We start from the raw sequence: 17,406 nt of genomic DNA, 5'->3' as shown, positions 1-17,406 counted from the left end.
CCTTTTGAAGGCCCTAAACAGGTGTAATTTATTAGTCTTTCACAGTATTTCAGGATTGTACAATTACCTAGAGAGATTTCTACCGTTATAGTCAGATTCAGTGTAGCTCAAAAATTTGACCCAATCACCCTTCGAGACTTACAGAAACACCGATAGATTAAATTGCAAGATGCTTTGTATTTGTCGAACAAGAAAATCTGTCCTGGCTGCTACGGATTGAAGTCCAAAATTTACGGTAAAGGAAAAGAAGCACCGTTTCTTAGTCCACAATTTCTTCCTTCTCTTGCGGAGGTTTGTGATCAGAACGAGGTGTCCAAGATGACTTCTACTTGTCAAGACATGGAAGTCTGTCCTTTTAGCTACGGATGTAAGTCCGTTATAATTGGAATATATCAACAAAGTTGAAATAGTAAATTGGCCACCGTTACGATTATAGCCCATTCGCTCCGACGAAGGGCTAACGCTCGAAACGTCAGCTTCTATAATCGTAACGATGGCCAATTTACCTTTTCAACTTTGTTGATATATTCAAATTATTTTGTTACCCCCACCGACGCAGCCCCAAACAGTTTCTTTAGAAACTATCAGCCTAAGTCCGTTATATATGCTAAAAGAAAACCATCACAGTTTTTTAGTCTACCATTGCCTCTTTTTCTTGTGGAGAGGGTTTGTTCTCTGAATAAGAATTAGTTTCCACATCATCGTAAAGATCTTTCAGCTGTTGGTCAATCTCTTGCCGAAGAGAAAGAAGACTTGTACGGTCCAGTTCTTGTACCAAAGTTAGAACTGCAGATACAATATTCTGATTCTGTGGGAAAAAGAAATATTCAGCTTAAACAGGACGTTTGATTTGGGAGGCTTACTGCGCGTTTATTGAAACCAGAGCCACACCGGCATACAACAAAAGCCAATCCGAGGGCACAATAGAAAGCTTAGATTCCAATCTGTGTTCAAATCTTTCTTAACCACTGTCGGTTACAGGATAAAGAAATTTCAATATTTTTTCTGTCTTAGTGGCCAAGGTTTCAGCAGAAGAACTGGAAATGAGTTTGGGGGCTGTTTGGATCCCGCAGAATCCCATGATTAATTCAAGAACTGTTTTAATGTTTTCTGTGATTAAAAAGCGCAAGAAGCGCAAAATAAAAGAAAAAATAATGTAAACTAACACTTCGTTCGAGGTAAAGTTTGTCTTGTTTCTGTTTTTTTTTTTTTGTTGTTCTAGGATGACCCTCGTTCCGTGATTTTCCTAGACATTCCTTGGCGTGCAAATTTGCTGACTTTCCAGCATTTTTCGTTAACTTCCCGTGTGTTTCACACCTCGATGAGCGCACACTGACACTTGAATTGTTACGTTTACTCAAAACCTTACTCATTATGACAACTGGCGAATATTTTTGTTCTTCAATGTAGCAAATGGTGCAAACTAACAACAATCCTTTAAATTATTTACACAACCAAATCTTACTCTGGGGGTGGGAGAAACTGTTTCAGGTTTTTTTTTATGGGCATTTGTTGCCGCGATAGTTGTCGCACCATTGGTTTGATCATCCAGCAACAGTGGCTTCAGTCCTAATTGGGCCCGAAGTTTACTGAAAAAAAAAATCAAATACAATTCAGTGAAATAAAGATAGGATTCTTACCCGAGCCTCCCAGATAAGGAAGTTATTCGAATGGAGCGCGGCAAAGTAAAGATAGTTCTTTGTTTCCGAAAAGGAAACTCATGAATAAAGTAATATTTAGACATGTGGCTGATATGCAAGCAGAGAAAAAAAATCCTGATACGAGAGCTGCAGTTTAACAAATTTCTGAAAAGAACCCTGATAAAAATTGAGATTACAGTGAGTATTTCCTAGAATTTTTTTTCAGGCTTCTTCTTTGCAATTTCTAGAATTGTACCTCACATGTCACATTCACTGTTTCATGAGGGCTCAAGTCAGACTGGAAATAAATCAACCATGTTTGAGAACTTTGATTCAAACTGGGTTAGAACTAATCAACATTTCAGCCTTATGCAGCATGACCGCTGAAACTTTTCATTTTTCAAGTTACTTTTCATGAGCCTGCTGTCACCTTACGGCCAGAGCTTCTGTAGCATACAGCAACTAGGAGCCGAGTAGAAGCTTTGCTACTCCGACTAGACAAGATGCTGGTCTATCACATATTACCCTCAAGCAATAATAATTTATTGACCTCTAAGGTGCAAATTCCAGGTATATAAATTCAAATGCACCAACCCCCAATTCCCAGTAAACAAGCCAGATCACATCACTGTGGTCTCGCGAGTGGCTTCTTTAACGTCCCCTGCCTAACCAAATTGACTTTATAATAGATGCAGGAGACGGGAACTATGGTTTATTCGACCTTATCCGAGAAGACTAGAATGTTTATCTATTTCTTGATATTATAGAAAGGTAGCACATTCTTCTCAGTTATTTTAAGACCTAGAGTGTTAGTTTGGCTGGGGCAAAAACACTCGACCTCCTGCACAACAGTCCGGTGCTCTAACCAATTGAGCTAACTGGGAGGCTGTTAAAGCAATTCATCATAAAAATTCTTTAACAGTTTTCCTGCAGCAATTCATATTCCTGGGTGGCAAAACGCACTGTGAGAGTAAAGGGTTTTGCCAAACAACATGACACAATTACCTAGTCAGGGGCTCCAACCAGGGCCTATTAAACTGGTTTCCAGTTCTCCACTCACTCAACAAAAATTAATTATTCCTCCAAACTTAATTTCTTGCAAAACTGTCCTGGAGTTTAAAAGAACCATTTCTACAAAGTTTGTAGTCTGCCACCTTTCTACAAGGTTGCGAGTCCAAATATTTTAAGGCCTTTTTCATGAAATTCAGAAGATTGCATCCCACTTGTGTCTGAAGGACCTTGCCTGATCATGTAAGTTCATTATGCCACTTGAAAGTCATTGGCTAATTCCAAAAAGGCAAACCATATGCATTCATCTAAAGGGGGCAAGTTTCTAAAGAAATTGTGGTGCTGCATTGGTGGGGGAGTAAAAGAAGATAATTTGAGATCAAATGAGTTGAGTAAGCCCTTCCTTAGAGCCAATGACGTGAAGGCTTAGAAAAACTTTACGACGGCCAATTTACATTAATCAACTCCCACACATTTCTACAGTTTTACATACTTGGTTTCATTTACTAAATTGCTCTGTGCTGATTCCGGATCACACTTTTCTGCAGATGAAAATAAAATAAATATACCAAAAATTAGCAAAGAACTACAACACTATGACTAAATTTTGACCCTATCAACCATGTATTTAATGCTTGTCCTAAACTGGACTTCCCATTATACAATGTTGTTTCACACAGTGGCCTGGCTGATTATGAAAATACCAACTTATTCTGAGTGCAATGCCTGCACTACAATCTACATAGAGTGCTCTATAATCTTATCCACATTTCTCTCCCAAGAGCTTTCTAGGGAAAATTCCAACCAGTCCAGATTCTAGAGAGTGAAAGATTGATTAAATCTCATCTTAATTGAAATTGGATATTTTTACTGAAGTTGCTTAGGAAACCAAACCTACCTATGGACACTGGTTGATTGACATCCTCACTCAAAGCACTAACAGTTTTGAGAGCATCCTTGAGAAAAATGTCGAGTTATTAGACATTTTACACCCTAACATAAGCATCCATATTCTACAAACGTTTCTCTATCAATTTACTCTGATACTGACAAAGAGAATTTGTTTGATGATCAAAGCTTCTTAAGTGGACAGTCATTTTCTTTATTCTCAGTATGACTGTAGGGGGAAAATAAATGCTGGTCACTTTCACATTCTAAAAGGTTAGGACTGTCATGAAATAATCTCAGTTAGACCAGTCAATAGGCAGTACTAAGCAATTCTGTAATAAAATTAATAAGTTGGGAACTTGAAACTTTCTATCGTCACTAAATGAATGAGAAAGGAAAAGTACCTTTCCAACAGTAGCAGTCAATTCTAAATCATGGACAGGAATGTCATCTGGTGTTTTGATATCTGTTCCTTCTTTTGCTGCTTCTATGACTTCTGATTCCTCAACCACTGGCAAGACATAATTTATATCAATTAATTTGACTCTATTCTACTGCTGGTCAACATTCTTTCCAGAGCTTGATAAAAATGTTATATTCTACAATTGTGAAAATCATTACACAATTGGGATTAATGGTATGGAGCACATGTGCAATAATGTTGCTTCAGTTTATACTTGTAAAGATCTTGGTTAAAAATGCGATGTGAAAAAAAAATGTTAAACAGTGACTTCTGATTTTGAGTAGTAAGTCCCTCTTTTTGCTTATAGAGAAAAGGCAGGGAAAACAAAAACAAAAAAATAATGAAAGCAAATCATGGTACCTGATATCATTTGAACAGATATGTATCTCACCTACAGTGTCCAGCTTAGTGAGTTTGGGCAAATTCTTTAGAACAGTCATTCTGTAATGATCCACATTGGCACAAGGATTGTCTGAAAGCCATAGCACTCTTAACTTTGGAAGGTTCTTCAGACACCCTATCTCATTGATATCTTCAATGTTATTCTTCCTCAGATAAAGTTCTCTTAATCTGGGACCTACACAAAACAAAATCAATAAATCAGGAGACAATTTCATAATTCATTTAACCCTTAAATGCCCAAGACTGACTGGCATCTAATTTCTCTTAATCATGTCTTCCCATAGTCATATATTGAGGTAAAGAGAATAACAGAAATGATCAACCACTAAAGAAGCCCTTGATTGTTTAAACAAATTCTCTATATCAGCACTATAGGAAATGTGGTGAAAACAGTATAGAGAATATGCACACTGATATTAGGGCAGAAAAGTAATGGGACCTAATAAATCACTTAGATTGTTGTTCAATGGTAATTTATCAATGTTAACTGCTGATGACTGAGGAGGATGGGAAGCATGGGTGGAGGGGGACACTTTTGGTCAGTGGTTCATCTTTAAAGTGTATGCCCAGTATATAGGACTATTTGGCTGCTGGATATTTGAGTCTGAGAACAGTTTTTGAAGAAGCTGTCTTTAAGCCCTGTCCATGCTGAAGGATTTTTTTAACAAATTTTCCTCAATCACCCCACCCTTTTTTTTTTTTCCTTCTCATCTAATCGGCACTGGCAAGTGTCTAGAAAGGGGTCTCATGGCTGGGTATCCAACATTTGCCAACCATGGGTACAGTGCTGTATCCAACATTTGCCAACCATGGGTACAGTGCTGTATCCAACATTTGCCAACCATGGGTACAGTGCTGCATCTGGTGGCTGATAGGATACAAGGAAGCCCCTAGATACCGCAGGTACCCTCCTTCTATTTACTTGGAGCAAACATTAGTGGCACCTCCTGTCCAGGAAGACAAATATTTGTAGCAACTGTAATCTTTGCATCTGTTATTTGCATTAAAAAAAAGGAAAAAATACATCTCTTTGTTTTAAAGTACACTTAGTCCCAAGGGTCTCTCTGAAACTAAAAACTTTGGAAATTGCATGGTGGTAATTACACGTTTTCGTTGGGCAAATTTTACCAAACGTCATTATTGATCTCGGTGAATTGTTACTCAAAATTGAATAAATTGTGAATCAATAATACATACAATGTGCAAAATCTTCTAGGCTTGATATGTTGTTGACACTAAAGAAAAGAGAAAACCACAAACGAAATGTACAATCCAAATCTCAAATAAATAAATAAATAAATAAATAATGATTTAACAATGGACATCCACTGAGTGGCTATTCTTGTCCACCGTTCCAGATCGAATTGGAATTTGGAATGTTGGTTTTTGCGGAGGGAGGAAAACCGGAGGACCCGGGGAAAAACCCTCGGAGCAAGGACGAGAACCAACAACAAACTCAACCCACATGAGACACCAGGTCCGGGAATCGAACCTGGGCCACAGTGGTGGGAGGCGAGTGCTCTCACCACTGCGCCATCCCTGCTCCCCAAAGTTTACTTTTGATCAAATGATCAAAAGTAAAACCAGGCTTAAGAAAGTAAATTCAGTAACAAAAACCTTTGATTGAAAATTTAAGATATGCATAATCATTAATGGCATCCATTTTTTCAACACAGACCTTAGACTTAGAACTTCAACATTGGGCATCTGGCGTAAAACAGAGATCTGGAAGACAAAATCAGCGAAACTTTGTGAAAATAAGAGTAAGACTAATAAAAATCCTATCCTTATTGAAACACGGAAGAATTTTATAAAAAAAATAATAATAATTGGGCCGGTTTAAAATACTCCTTCAATTATATTCAGAATCTAAAACAATCAAACAAAATTATAATACTTACATCACTCAGATCACTTCCCCTGCAAGGAGAGAAAATATTTTAATCCTGAAACTATGACAACAAAAATATAGCGTCATTTTCTTTCGCTATGTCGATATCGTTCTACGATAGAGGTGGAAAAACAGTCGTTCACTCACCAAAAATTTAGATTTTTCACATTTTCTAGAGAGGAGGCTCTGGACCTTGACAGGATCTGCTGTTCTGATAGCCTAGACATGTTGTACTTGAACTACTGAGGTCGTTTGTTTCTCTTAATTTGACTCCGATTCTGCTGGCTTTCCGCCATTTTTTGCAAAGTCTACCAAGGAGTCCGCTGACCTCCAGCCCTTTGGTTGAAACGAAAGTCGGAGATCTGTCGGAATTTTCGGAAGTTCAGCAAGGGCTCTCGGTAGAATTCCGGAAATCACGGAGAAAAGCGAATTCTCCCGACTGTCTCTATATTGATATGTAACCTGGCCAAGTTTTGTTTAATGCTGTTTTGGGATAAAAATCAGCCATGTGATAGCTATTTAACTTGATGTGCCCACAACATGTAACAAAGTTCGGGAACGTTTAGCTAAGTTAGGCTCCCGGTTTAAGAAAATTTCTTAAGAAAAATATTCAACCCAGAAAACTTTGGACTAACTTTGCCCCACGAAAATGGTGAGCCTCGGCGCTGTGAATTCATAGACACCTTCAAATCTTGACTTCAAGTTATGAGCGGGCTACTGGAAACTGGAAGTTCACCATCGGAAGTGGACAGTTTGGACTTGGATGAAGTAAGTTTTTATGCAACTCAACCTTTCCGATCCATATGTATAGTTATACATTTATTTAAAACTTCACCAATATTATTCAAAATTACCAACACTTACTTCTGTTAGTTAAAGCATAGCTATTATTAACAATCTTATTATGTTTGAAAAACTCCTTAATCACAATATTATGCAAGTGCCATCAGATATTTTTTCCATTTCATTAAGAAGGGTAATATTACTGAATTAATTAGCTTTTGACAGTTTGATTATCTGTCTGGTAAAAACAATAGTTCATTCTATATTGTGATAAGTGAATTACTGTGGTTTCTGGTTCCAAAGGCTGAAAACAATACCTCAAATTACCTCTTTCTCCTTGGGTGTCAGGTTATCAAGCCCAGAGATATCATGTAATGAGGGGGTTTCACTAAAAGCCAGTTGCGAGTAGTTTAAATCAGCTCTTTCTTCATCATTTTTTTTTTTTTTTTTTTGCAGGATTCCAGCCTGGAGTGTAGTATTGTGAATGAACTCATCGATGAGGCCATCGTTGGTGTTTGTTTAGACATTCATCGTTCCATCAAACAAGGAGTGTACAGTGTCCTGGAGCAATCTGATGAAAAAATGTGAGTGTCATCTTCTACTTTTGTCCTTACTCGTTTTGTTGTACACAGCTCACTTGTAATTTTATGACAACTACTTTGAGGAGAGTTGTCAAAGCCTGATGGTCAGTGTACTGGACTTCAGGTTGGAGGTCTGGGTTCTAGAACTTCCCAGATCAATGTGTTGTGTTCTTGGGCAAAATACTTTACCCTTCCATCAGTATCTTATTCATCAGTATCTGGTAGACTGTTTGGTTAAAATACTGTAATTTAGTTCCAAAACAGCTTTGTATCTGGAATCTATAAATGCTTTATAAGGATGTCAAGAACTAAAGAACAGTGTGTGTGTTCAATTAACACATGTCTTGAGTAGATTTATCATTACAGCTGTAAAAGAATTCTGTTAGTTCAAGTTTCTTATTCTATAACTTGCTGAATGCTTAATGATCTGATGTTTTCTTTGTTTTTCATATCGTTGCTGTGATCAGTATGAAACAGTTTGGTGAGTATTCTAACTTGGAAACTGTTTCCTTTTAAAGGTTATTGAAAATTTTTGTAGTCCTCAGTGTCAAGTTACAATGTAACAAAGTTGAATGATTTATATCTATACAGGAGTAGCCTACTAGAAAACAACTTAAAATAGCACTTTCAGGAATTAGTTTTTCGTGGTATCAATTACTGTGATACATTGACCTTGTATTATTATCTTTTACCTGGCCCCAGTTGGTCAAAGGGTAGATAAGGCTGTTCACTGGATGAATCTGTACATGGTGTAACATGTGGTACATTTTACTAAAGCTTAACCACTGGATAGCGATTTATGCATTGGGTAGCTTTATTTGCCCTTTAAACAACTGCGGCCTCTTGTTCAAGGTGTGATGCTTCTTTTCTTCTCTTGTACATGTATTGCTTTGTTTTTGTATATGGAATAATGTAACTTATTTTAAAGGCCATCTAACTTTATTATTTAATTAGAGGGTGGTATGTTAAGGAGAGATTATAAGCCAGTCACTCTCAGAGGTAAAGGCTGATAGTTTCTAAAGAAACTGTTTGGGGCTGCGTCGGGGGGGGGGGGTAACGAAATAATTTGAATGTATCAACAAAGTTGAAATGGTAAATTGGCCACCGTTATGGTTATAAAAGCTGACGTTTCGAGTGTTAGCCCTTCGTCAGAGGTGTCTGCTATACAATTCTTATAATGTTACTGTATCCTGGAGAATTTGGTGGTGGATCAACTAATAATCCCCTAATTAACATTTTTCTTTGCTCTCGTCTCTTGTCTGCTTTATGTTTTATTGATACGGAAAGGAGAAATTCTTTCTTGGTCACCCATGGGAATGAAGTCCCTCTTTAATTTATTATCACAGAAGTGGTGGACCGTGATGGTCTTGATGTGTTTGGGCAAGGACCATTAAAGAAACAGGTTGAGTGTGTGTGTCCCAGCTGTCAGAGGAACATGGCTGCCAACAGATTTGCCCCTCACTTAGAGAAATGCCTGGGAATGGGTCGTAACAGCAGCCGACTGGCCAGTAGGAGGTTGTTTGAATGAATTATTCAATTATCTTATTTGAAATTGCAACAGAATGATGGAAATTTCTTTTGGAAACTAATTTTTGGGATTTTCTCAGTAGAAAAGAAACTTGAAAATATATCTGATGGTAAATTTTAAGTTATGCAGAAGGATGGTCCACCATTGATCATTTGTAGAATAATGAATATTTCCAATAAGTTAGAATACAAAAAATTTCGTGCATCATACGTAATACAAAGTATTGTAGGTTTTTTTTTTCATATACTTGCATTTCTGGTGCTTTTTTTTTGTAGTATATTTGGTCTGCTGGGACTTGATTTTGTTGATCAATAACCATGGGAAAAATTTGTTAAAAAACTACTTGCTTCTGGCCTGTAGGAGGTTGCATCAAGAGGCCCAGTTGCTTAAGGGTACTCTGTTTGATAATTTAAATGGATTCTCCTTGGAAAAATTACCAGGCTGAGCATTTTATTCAAGACTTTGTTTTGTAGAACATGAATTGAAGCCATTACAGGTCGCAGTTTTACAATATTAATTTACAAGACTTGTTGAAAATAGTTTTCCATCAATGAGATGTAAGTGTTAGTTTTCCATCATGTGTCATTTTGCCAGGCTTGCAACTACAGGTAAACTGATTGATGGAGATGATGATGATGACAACTACTTTGATGACGACTGGACGTGGAATTCAGATAGAAAACCAGGTTTGTTGAGACTCGTTTCCACTTCCTTTGGGGCATATATCAGTTATCTGGTAACTTATTTACTGACCTTGTGATGAAATTTTGTGGGCCGAGGCCAGGAACGTGTTCGATAATTGAGTCAGTTTGCTAGACATAACGTCTCGTAGTCACGTTCGACGCACGTGCGTCGAACGTGACTACGAGACGTTATGTCTAGCAAACTGACTCAAATATTTACTGACCTTTTTTTAGGTATTCTATTGTACAATGTACATGCCACTTATTACAAATGTAAAGAGTTTTCTAGAGTTAAAAAGAAGAAATGTTTATTTTTTTTCACTTTGCAGGAAAGAAGAATAAGAGAGACAGGGTAAGCTTTCAAATGGTGATGACTTTTTAAGAAGCTGAGGAAATTAAATTCTCATATCGTTATGAATAAACTCTAAAATTAACCCTTTATGCCTTGACATTAGAATCCATATTCTCCATCTTCTTCTCTATACATTTCCTTTGGTACTGACAAGGAAAATTCATTTAAAAATCAAAGCTTCTTAGGATAGCGATCTTTTTGTTTATTTTCATGACCTTAATGTTTAATTCATAAGCATTACAATGAGGAGAAATTATATGGCGGTCACACTTGTGGGTTATTCAAGCTATGTGTTTAACAACACACAATAAGGCAAAGAGGAGTGGAATCGTTAATCAAGAAAGGAAGGGATGGCCACTTCTAATCATTACTACCTCCTAAGTCCTACTTTATTTCTAATCAAAATTGTTTTGTCTTCCAAGGGAAATTCACCCAGAAGAGCAAAAGCCCCGAGAAAGAATGGTATGTGAAGTGATTACTAATTTTTAGTTCAGTTTGTGGTTCTGTTGAATAGTTAAAAATTTTACTATGTTAAGTCTTGCTGAGTACATTTTATGACTTCCGTTGAAATTTTTTTTTTGTTGTTATTTTTTTTGGTCTAAAGGTGAAGTTGGTACACCACGTCCAGGCACACCTAGTTCTGTTCACAGTGGCGAGTTGCCAGCAACAAGGGTAAAAATTCAGCTTATTTCTGTCATGATGCTGCATAGAATGCTTTGAGTAATGCAGGAAATGATTTTATAAAAGTTTATTGTGGTAATTCAGTTTTTATATTTTGTAGACTGGGCTCACTGTGGCTGCCTTTGAACCCCTTGGAAATGGTGTGTACACTGTAATTTTGAATAGATTCTAATTAGTTACTTGATAGGTGATGAGAGTGAAGCTGTGATAAACCTGTCCTTACACTTAGGTAGCACGGAAAGCCGTAAAACTCTTGAACAAAAGCTCATCTTTCAAACCGGCAGTCTAAATCCCACAGGGATCAACGAACGCTTTTCATTCCACTAATTTATTCGTGTTTTTCTCATTGCCATGTTCCCGCCAATAACGTAGCTCCATTTTCTGCCTTTAAAAGCACACACAACCGAACCCACAATTCCTCTATTGTGGGGCTAACGCTCGAAACGTCAGCTTTTGTAATCATTACGGTGGCCAATTTACCATTTCAACTTTGTTGATATATCCAAATTATTTTGTTACTCCCACCGATGCAGCCCCAAACAGTTTCTTTCGAAACTATCAGCCTTTATTCAGGTTATTCAAGGGTTTCTCTTGGTATTTTGTGAGAATTCCTATGCAGTTCATCAGCACCTGTCAGTACCCCCCCCCCCCCCTAGGTCCCCTAGGTACTGAGGGGGGTAAAGTGTCTGGCCAAAGAACAAAACACCATGGCCTGTCCAGGCTCAAATGTGTACCTTTGGGTCAAGTGGTTAAAATGCTTGTCATAATGCAGCTATGTTTCCCCCATAACTACAAGGGAAGGTGACCAAGTCAGTGGCAGTTGATTCATTTTGAACTGGCTGACAATCTTTTGGCTAATAATTAGGAAAATTTGTGTTTGTCATTATGATAAAACATAAGCTGTTTCAATTATCCTTTTCAGATGAGAAGAAGAACCTTCTTTCCCAGGTGTGTACTTTTACTTCAAGAAAATTCATGTTGTTTCTCACAATAAAAACAAACTTTTCTCTATGCATTATTAAGCTATAGCAAAAAGAATTTCCTTTTTTTAAACATCACATTACAATACAGAGCAAACAAAACAAAAACACCCACTTCAGCAGAGTACTTACAACGTGTTTTGAAAAAGACGATACTTTAAATGAGGATTTATTTTTCCATTTGCTTTCAATGCAACGGAACGTTACATTTCAAACACTTCCTGCAAGACTTTTAAGTATCAGCATTACAGACGCCGAAATTTTCATGAGCCGAACACAATTCAAATTTGGACTGACCCAAATTAACAAAAGTACTTCTGTTGATAGCCCATTGCAGAAACGTGAGAGGACTGGGACGAGTTTCTTATATTGATTACATTGAAAATCTAAACATTTCAACTGAAATGTTACGGAAAGAAAAGCTACCCAGTCAAGTTTGAGAGTGTTCAGCGGAAAAGTGTCCAAACTGGGGCCATGCAAAAGTTGCAAAAATTCCATACAAACCCTTACAATTTTTTGGCATGTCTACCCAATCCATACAAACTCTCTATTTTAGGGGATATTTGAAGAGCTGTCATTTTGCCATTTTCCTCCTCTAAATACTTCTGTTCTTGCTTAAGAATCTCAAATTTAGTTGATCTTTCATTTGAATATCTTAGTTTTTCAAGCAAACGGAAAACAACCACACTCTTTCCCAGTCCTCTCACGTTTCTGGAATTGGCTATTCAGATGCCGTTCTTTTTTGCTGTTCCAAATACAGTTCAGTAAAACCATTCAAACTGCGGGCAAAATACACTACAATAATTTATGCATTAGGATCGGCACATGAAAAGTACCGCGTCTGAATCAAAGCCGTTCCAAAGGCTTTCCAAAGGTGAGATTCTCAGCCAAGCCAGGCGGGAAGAACGAACGAGCCGTTCCCAATTGATATAGCCGTTCCAAATTGATTCAGATGCCAATCTTTTTATGAACTTAACTCAACTAGGTCGGCGTCTGAACTGGGCCTTACTCTTCATTATGTAATATTTTGTTTTGTAGACATGTGGTGTAATATCTGAACATACAGCTCGCATGTGCACAAGGTAAAACTGTTTTTATGAATTTTATTTTTACAAAGGAAAGGCTTGAAACAAAATTGTAGGTTTGGTTTGTAATTCGTTTTTGAACTCGCTGAGAAGAGAATCATGATGTTTTATTGGTATCGGAAGGGAGAATTCTCCGTCCAATTTGCAATGACATAAGCTATTTTTTATACAGAGGTCCAAGGATTACATTCCTTATTCCTTAACGCCATTCTCCTCTTTGTTCTCATCGTGGAAAAGGAGCTGCAAGTAGCTGTTGTTGATTTAGGGATGTGCCTATTTTTTATGGATAGACAAAGATTAATGTTAAGAACTTCTTATTGCTAGTTTGTCTGCTTAGTTTTCCCAAAAAACTTCTTTTTGCAGTCTTTAGTATTCAGAGAATCTCAAGCCTTCTTTTATTCTCGTTGAGCCTTTTTATTAGTCTTAAATATTTGTCTTTTTTGCAACGTTCCCTTAGATCTCATCGATGTCCGCAGCATTCAGACGAACAGAGACAGAATGTCCGTCTGCGACTTTTAGGTACTGAATACATGTACATGATGATATGCAGTCATTCCCAACACTTGCCTTAATTCAGAATTCAAGAAATGCAGTTATGAAAAATGATGTCTTCACGGAGGTGTTGCAGTTTTTTTTTTTTTTTGTCTTTGTTTTTTGCTGTGGAAAAGTCATTGTTCACCTAGCGAAGTGCATCGGTCTTGCGAGTAGGCCATCGTTATAAGCACTTCGCCACGAGCAGCGTCTCTTCGCGCGCGGGAAAGTAGGAGGCCTTGGGCAACGCTCGTCGGCAAGAGGTCTGAAGGAGATTTAGTACTGAGTAGTGCCAGACCCCCGGTAAACTTCTCCTCGGCTTGTCTCAAGTCTTCTTGCGGGCGGGGAAAGGCGCGTCCTGCCGCGCTAACAATTTTTCTTGATTAAACCGTTATAAGGTGATTTCTATTTCGTATATCTTTTTGGACACCTTTTTTTTTTTTTTTATTAAAAGTAAACTTTTAAAAGTTGGAAAATGTGTCTCGTGGCAAGATGGTTACCAGAGCTTTGATTTTGTTTTCGTGCAGGTTATGCAGACTTTGAACCCATTGTAGGAAGGTGAGGATGCAGTGGGTCTAACAACTCATCTCTCTCTAATTATAGATCTCTAGATTCTAAAACGAGTACCGTTACGAAGGCTTCTCAGTAATGTAAAAAGCAGATGGCTTGGGGCACTAAGTGGAATATATTTTTGCAGTATTTATTCGATAACTTGAAGACTTCAAAATCCGGCACTCGTTGTCAAACTTCTTCAGAGTCATAACATCTTTTGGCATGGCTATACTGATGTTATGTCGATGTCGTTTTGTCGCTTTGAAATTCTAGTGGAATTGAAATTCTTCGTTTTTCTATACATTTTCATATCTTTATTTGTCTAGGAGTTCATTGGAAGCTGATGATGTGATTGGTAAGTATATTTCACTTGAAATATTCACTGTAAAGGTTTGTCTCGCAGCCATGTGATATATTTATCGATATAACTTACGTTAAGAGCACGATTTGTTTATTTTTGTACCTACAGATGTTGACAGTTATGAGGATGGTGATGGGCAAGCTTTGAGAGATACTTTAAACAGGTTGAACTCTTTGAATTTCCACCCATCAAGTGGGGTCGATGTTATGAACATTGACAACAAATATTTCTCGCTCTTGCAGCCATAAACGTGAACTCTACATGCAACAAATTGTCTGGTTTCTTTTGAAGGTTGTCGTGGGAAGAGGAATCAAATGTTTCGACGGGCGACGACAACTCACCTGCTGGTGAGAGTTTTTTTAATTTTTGTCCCACAAATATTTGCTTTTGATGATTAGTTGTTTTTAAAATAGAAGGAGTTGGCCATTAGTTGTTTTTAAACCATGGATGGAGACATAAAAAGTTAACAATTCTTTCCTTTGTTTGTTTGCTAGCATTTGGAAGCGTACCACTTTCGAAAAAGAAGAGAAAGAAAAAAGCAAAACACAAAAGACGTCCCAGATGAACCGAGAAATTGGCAAGGCTGTCTATTAGTGCAAGACAAGTGCTGCTGACGTGACATAGGTCTCCATGTTTCACCAGCGAGTGCCGGATGCTGTTTTTGGAATTAGTATGCGTATTTAATTTGTTGCAATGATTTCTGAATTCCGACTGATAAAGCATTGGCTGTGCAACCGTGGAGGCAAATTTTAGTTTTGGTCGGCCATTCAACCGTTCCCGGATTTGAAAAAGGCCTGCGTTTGGCCGCAAAGTCTTTTCGCCTTTTCTCGTCACATTTCACGTAAGTGACAAAAAAGATATTGGTGGCGCCAAAAGTGTTTTCTGGAACCTTGTTCCCGATCGATTTTCTCTGTCAGTGGTTGTTTTGACTAACAGACGTTGGTTCTTTGGAAACTTAGAATCGGTGTGATAAGTTGAGTCACTTTGAGCGTGATAAAGATTGTCTTTCATTGAGAAACACCGTAAAATAACTTTCCCAAAGAAGAAAAATTACGTAAACTACTGGAATATGCCATAAAAGAACAAGGATGTTAAAGCATGGTGAAGATTAGCACGGATTGAAAATGAAAAACAGAGACAAACAGACAGAGACTTTCGGGTTCAGAAGTTCGGGTATTCTCAAGTTACTGAGACTAAAGAGTGATAGTGCGCTTTTCTACGGAGTGTCGTTCGTAAAACCAAATAATCTCAACAACCAATCACAACAAAGCAGAAATCCTAACGAGCCAATGAGAACTCGCGCTTAAACGCACACAAACAAACTGCCTTTAGCGCGGGAAAACGATATTGACCGAGTCGCGGTTGGTTTCAGTTTCCTATCTGATTGGTTTATAGACTGAGTGGCGCGAAATTTAGAGCGTTTTTCGATTAAAGTGTACCTAAACCCAAAACTTTTTTTTCGCTTAACGAAATGAGCTTATTTTTTGGAGTATTTCTATGCAAAAAATGATTTAATTTGCTCATATCTTTAATTTTCTGTGCCCAGTCAAAATACGGAAAATCGGCCGCCATCTTGCCCCACGACCGAGTTTAAAGAGGAATGGCTCTAGCGGGTAATGTGACGTCAAATCGAGAACACGAAAGTCTGGATTTCACACATTTTCACTTGTTTGGGAAGGTTGTCGTCGATATTGTCCGAAATATGCCGACTAGGTGTGTTGTATGAGGAATGTATAAAGCGCGATACCCTCTTGCAAATTTCGCACGTTGCTACATCCTTCTACAACACACTTAGTCGGCATATTTTCGGACAATATCGACTACAACCTTCCCAAACAAGTGAAAAGTGTGTGAAATGCAGACTTTCGTGTTCTCGATTTGACGTCACATTACCCGCTAGAGCCATTCCCCTTTAAACTCGGTCGTGGGGCAAGATGGCGGCCGATTTTCTGTATTTTGACTGGGCAAAAAAAATTTTTGGGTTTAGGTGCACTTTAAGGGTCGTCAAACCAAAACCAAAGCAATCACAACGGCCATTTTCCAGAAGAAAAAGATAATATCTCCAAGGGTCATTATGAAATGAAAGTAAAAACAAGCAAACTGGTTAAGGTGGCTCGTACCGGTTTTCGTCGTATTGATGGTTTGTAACTTTGAAAGAATACAACAGAAAGACTGACCAAGGCCAGTTGAACACTTTTACGGGGTTGAATTATATAATCATTGGTTATCCATAAATAGGTGTCATTTCGTCACTAGCAGTTTCCATGGCAACGCTTTCATAGGCTCATTCAGACGCATTTTTTAGCTTGTGGCTTAAATAATTCGAAAACTAACCCGGTGACCCCATGATTTTTTTCAGTGATTGCTTTTGGCACTTGAAAAGGAAAATGCACAAATATTTTTAAAAAATTCTACGGAGCGGAATTTCAGAAAATCTAGAAAAAGGCAATTTTCACACATCGCAAATTTCCTTCCGTAGAATTTTCTAGTTTTTTTTTTTGATGATTCCTTTCGACGTTATTATCATATTGGAACAATAAAAAGAAGAGGTCACCGGACTTGTTTTCATGCAATAGCTTTCGTGAGTTTAGCAATATCCGCGCGCGTTCTCGCACATTTAAAAATCTGGATTCTATAAGATCGACATTTGCTCATGATCTGTTATAGCTACCGCTAACAATTGCGTGTGCTCGCGCGCGCGCCTACGATCTGATGTTTACAGACGTTTACTGCTAATTAAGAAAATCATTAAACAGCTGTCAAAGATAGCCTCCCGGGCTCATCTTAAAAATCCTACATACGACTTCTGGCTATATCATATTATTTTCCTTTAAGTTTCAAAGTCTTTTTCCACTTCAGGTAGATTATCCTTCACTTGAGTTCTTCTTTTTTCGCCGACGCAAGATTTCATATCGGTTGAATATTTCTTTTAAATGTGAAGTGAAGCAACCTTTACTTCTCCAAAACTCGTCTTCTTTATCTTAGTTTCTATCTTCT

General features: G+C 37.8%; 3 protein-coding genes across 3 annotated transcripts in view; 1 reads left to right on the top strand and 2 right to left on the bottom strand.

Annotated features, from left to right (window-relative positions):
- Window positions 1-2: 2 nt before the first annotated feature.
- LOC111320814 (cilia- and flagella-associated protein 410) lies at window positions 3-6,620 on the bottom strand. Its single transcript, XM_088739967.1, has 10 exons — window positions 6,440-6,620; window positions 6,303-6,321; window positions 6,080-6,126; window positions 5,599-5,636; window positions 4,391-4,576; window positions 3,941-4,047; window positions 3,547-3,604; window positions 3,142-3,190; window positions 1,466-1,589; window positions 3-808 (listed from the first exon to the last, which is right to left on the bottom strand). The coding sequence occupies exons 1-10, from the start codon at window positions 6,517-6,519 to the stop codon at window positions 632-634; spliced, it is 885 nt and encodes a 294-aa protein (XP_088596093.1). The 5' UTR covers window positions 6,520-6,620; the 3' UTR covers window positions 3-631.
- A 127-nt stretch (window positions 6,621-6,747) lies between these two features.
- On the top strand, window positions 6,748-16,967 carry LOC111320848 (ataxin-7-like protein 3). The gene is made up of 17 exons (XM_022923556.2): window positions 6,748-7,060; window positions 7,532-7,659; window positions 8,124-8,137; window positions 9,003-9,171; window positions 9,779-9,870; window positions 10,197-10,219; window positions 10,642-10,681; window positions 10,824-10,891; window positions 11,001-11,040; window positions 11,823-11,848; window positions 12,919-12,962; window positions 13,423-13,484; window positions 14,024-14,054; window positions 14,375-14,403; window positions 14,518-14,572; window positions 14,701-14,756; window positions 14,904-16,967. The coding sequence occupies exons 1-17, from the start codon at window positions 6,998-7,000 to the stop codon at window positions 14,972-14,974; spliced, it is 1,011 nt and encodes a 336-aa protein (XP_022779291.1). The 5' UTR covers window positions 6,748-6,997; the 3' UTR covers window positions 14,975-16,967.
- LOC148718360 (uncharacterized) overlaps window positions 16,479-17,406 on the bottom strand; it is a 3,863-nt gene continuing 2,935 nt past the window's right edge. The window contains exon 3 of the mRNA XM_088739968.1: window positions 16,479-17,406. This exon is cut by the window's right edge and continues 1,545 nt beyond it. The gene's annotated coding sequence lies outside the window, so the exon portion shown is untranslated.

The sequence above is a fragment of the Stylophora pistillata genome, chromosome 12, assembly GCF_964205215.1.
Source record: "Stylophora pistillata chromosome 12, jaStyPist1.2, whole genome shotgun sequence".
NCBI classification, from domain to species: Eukaryota; Metazoa; Cnidaria; class Anthozoa; order Scleractinia; family Pocilloporidae; genus Stylophora; species Stylophora pistillata.
Note: the sequence above shows the minus strand (reverse complement) of the source record. Positions and strands in the feature narration are given on the sequence as shown.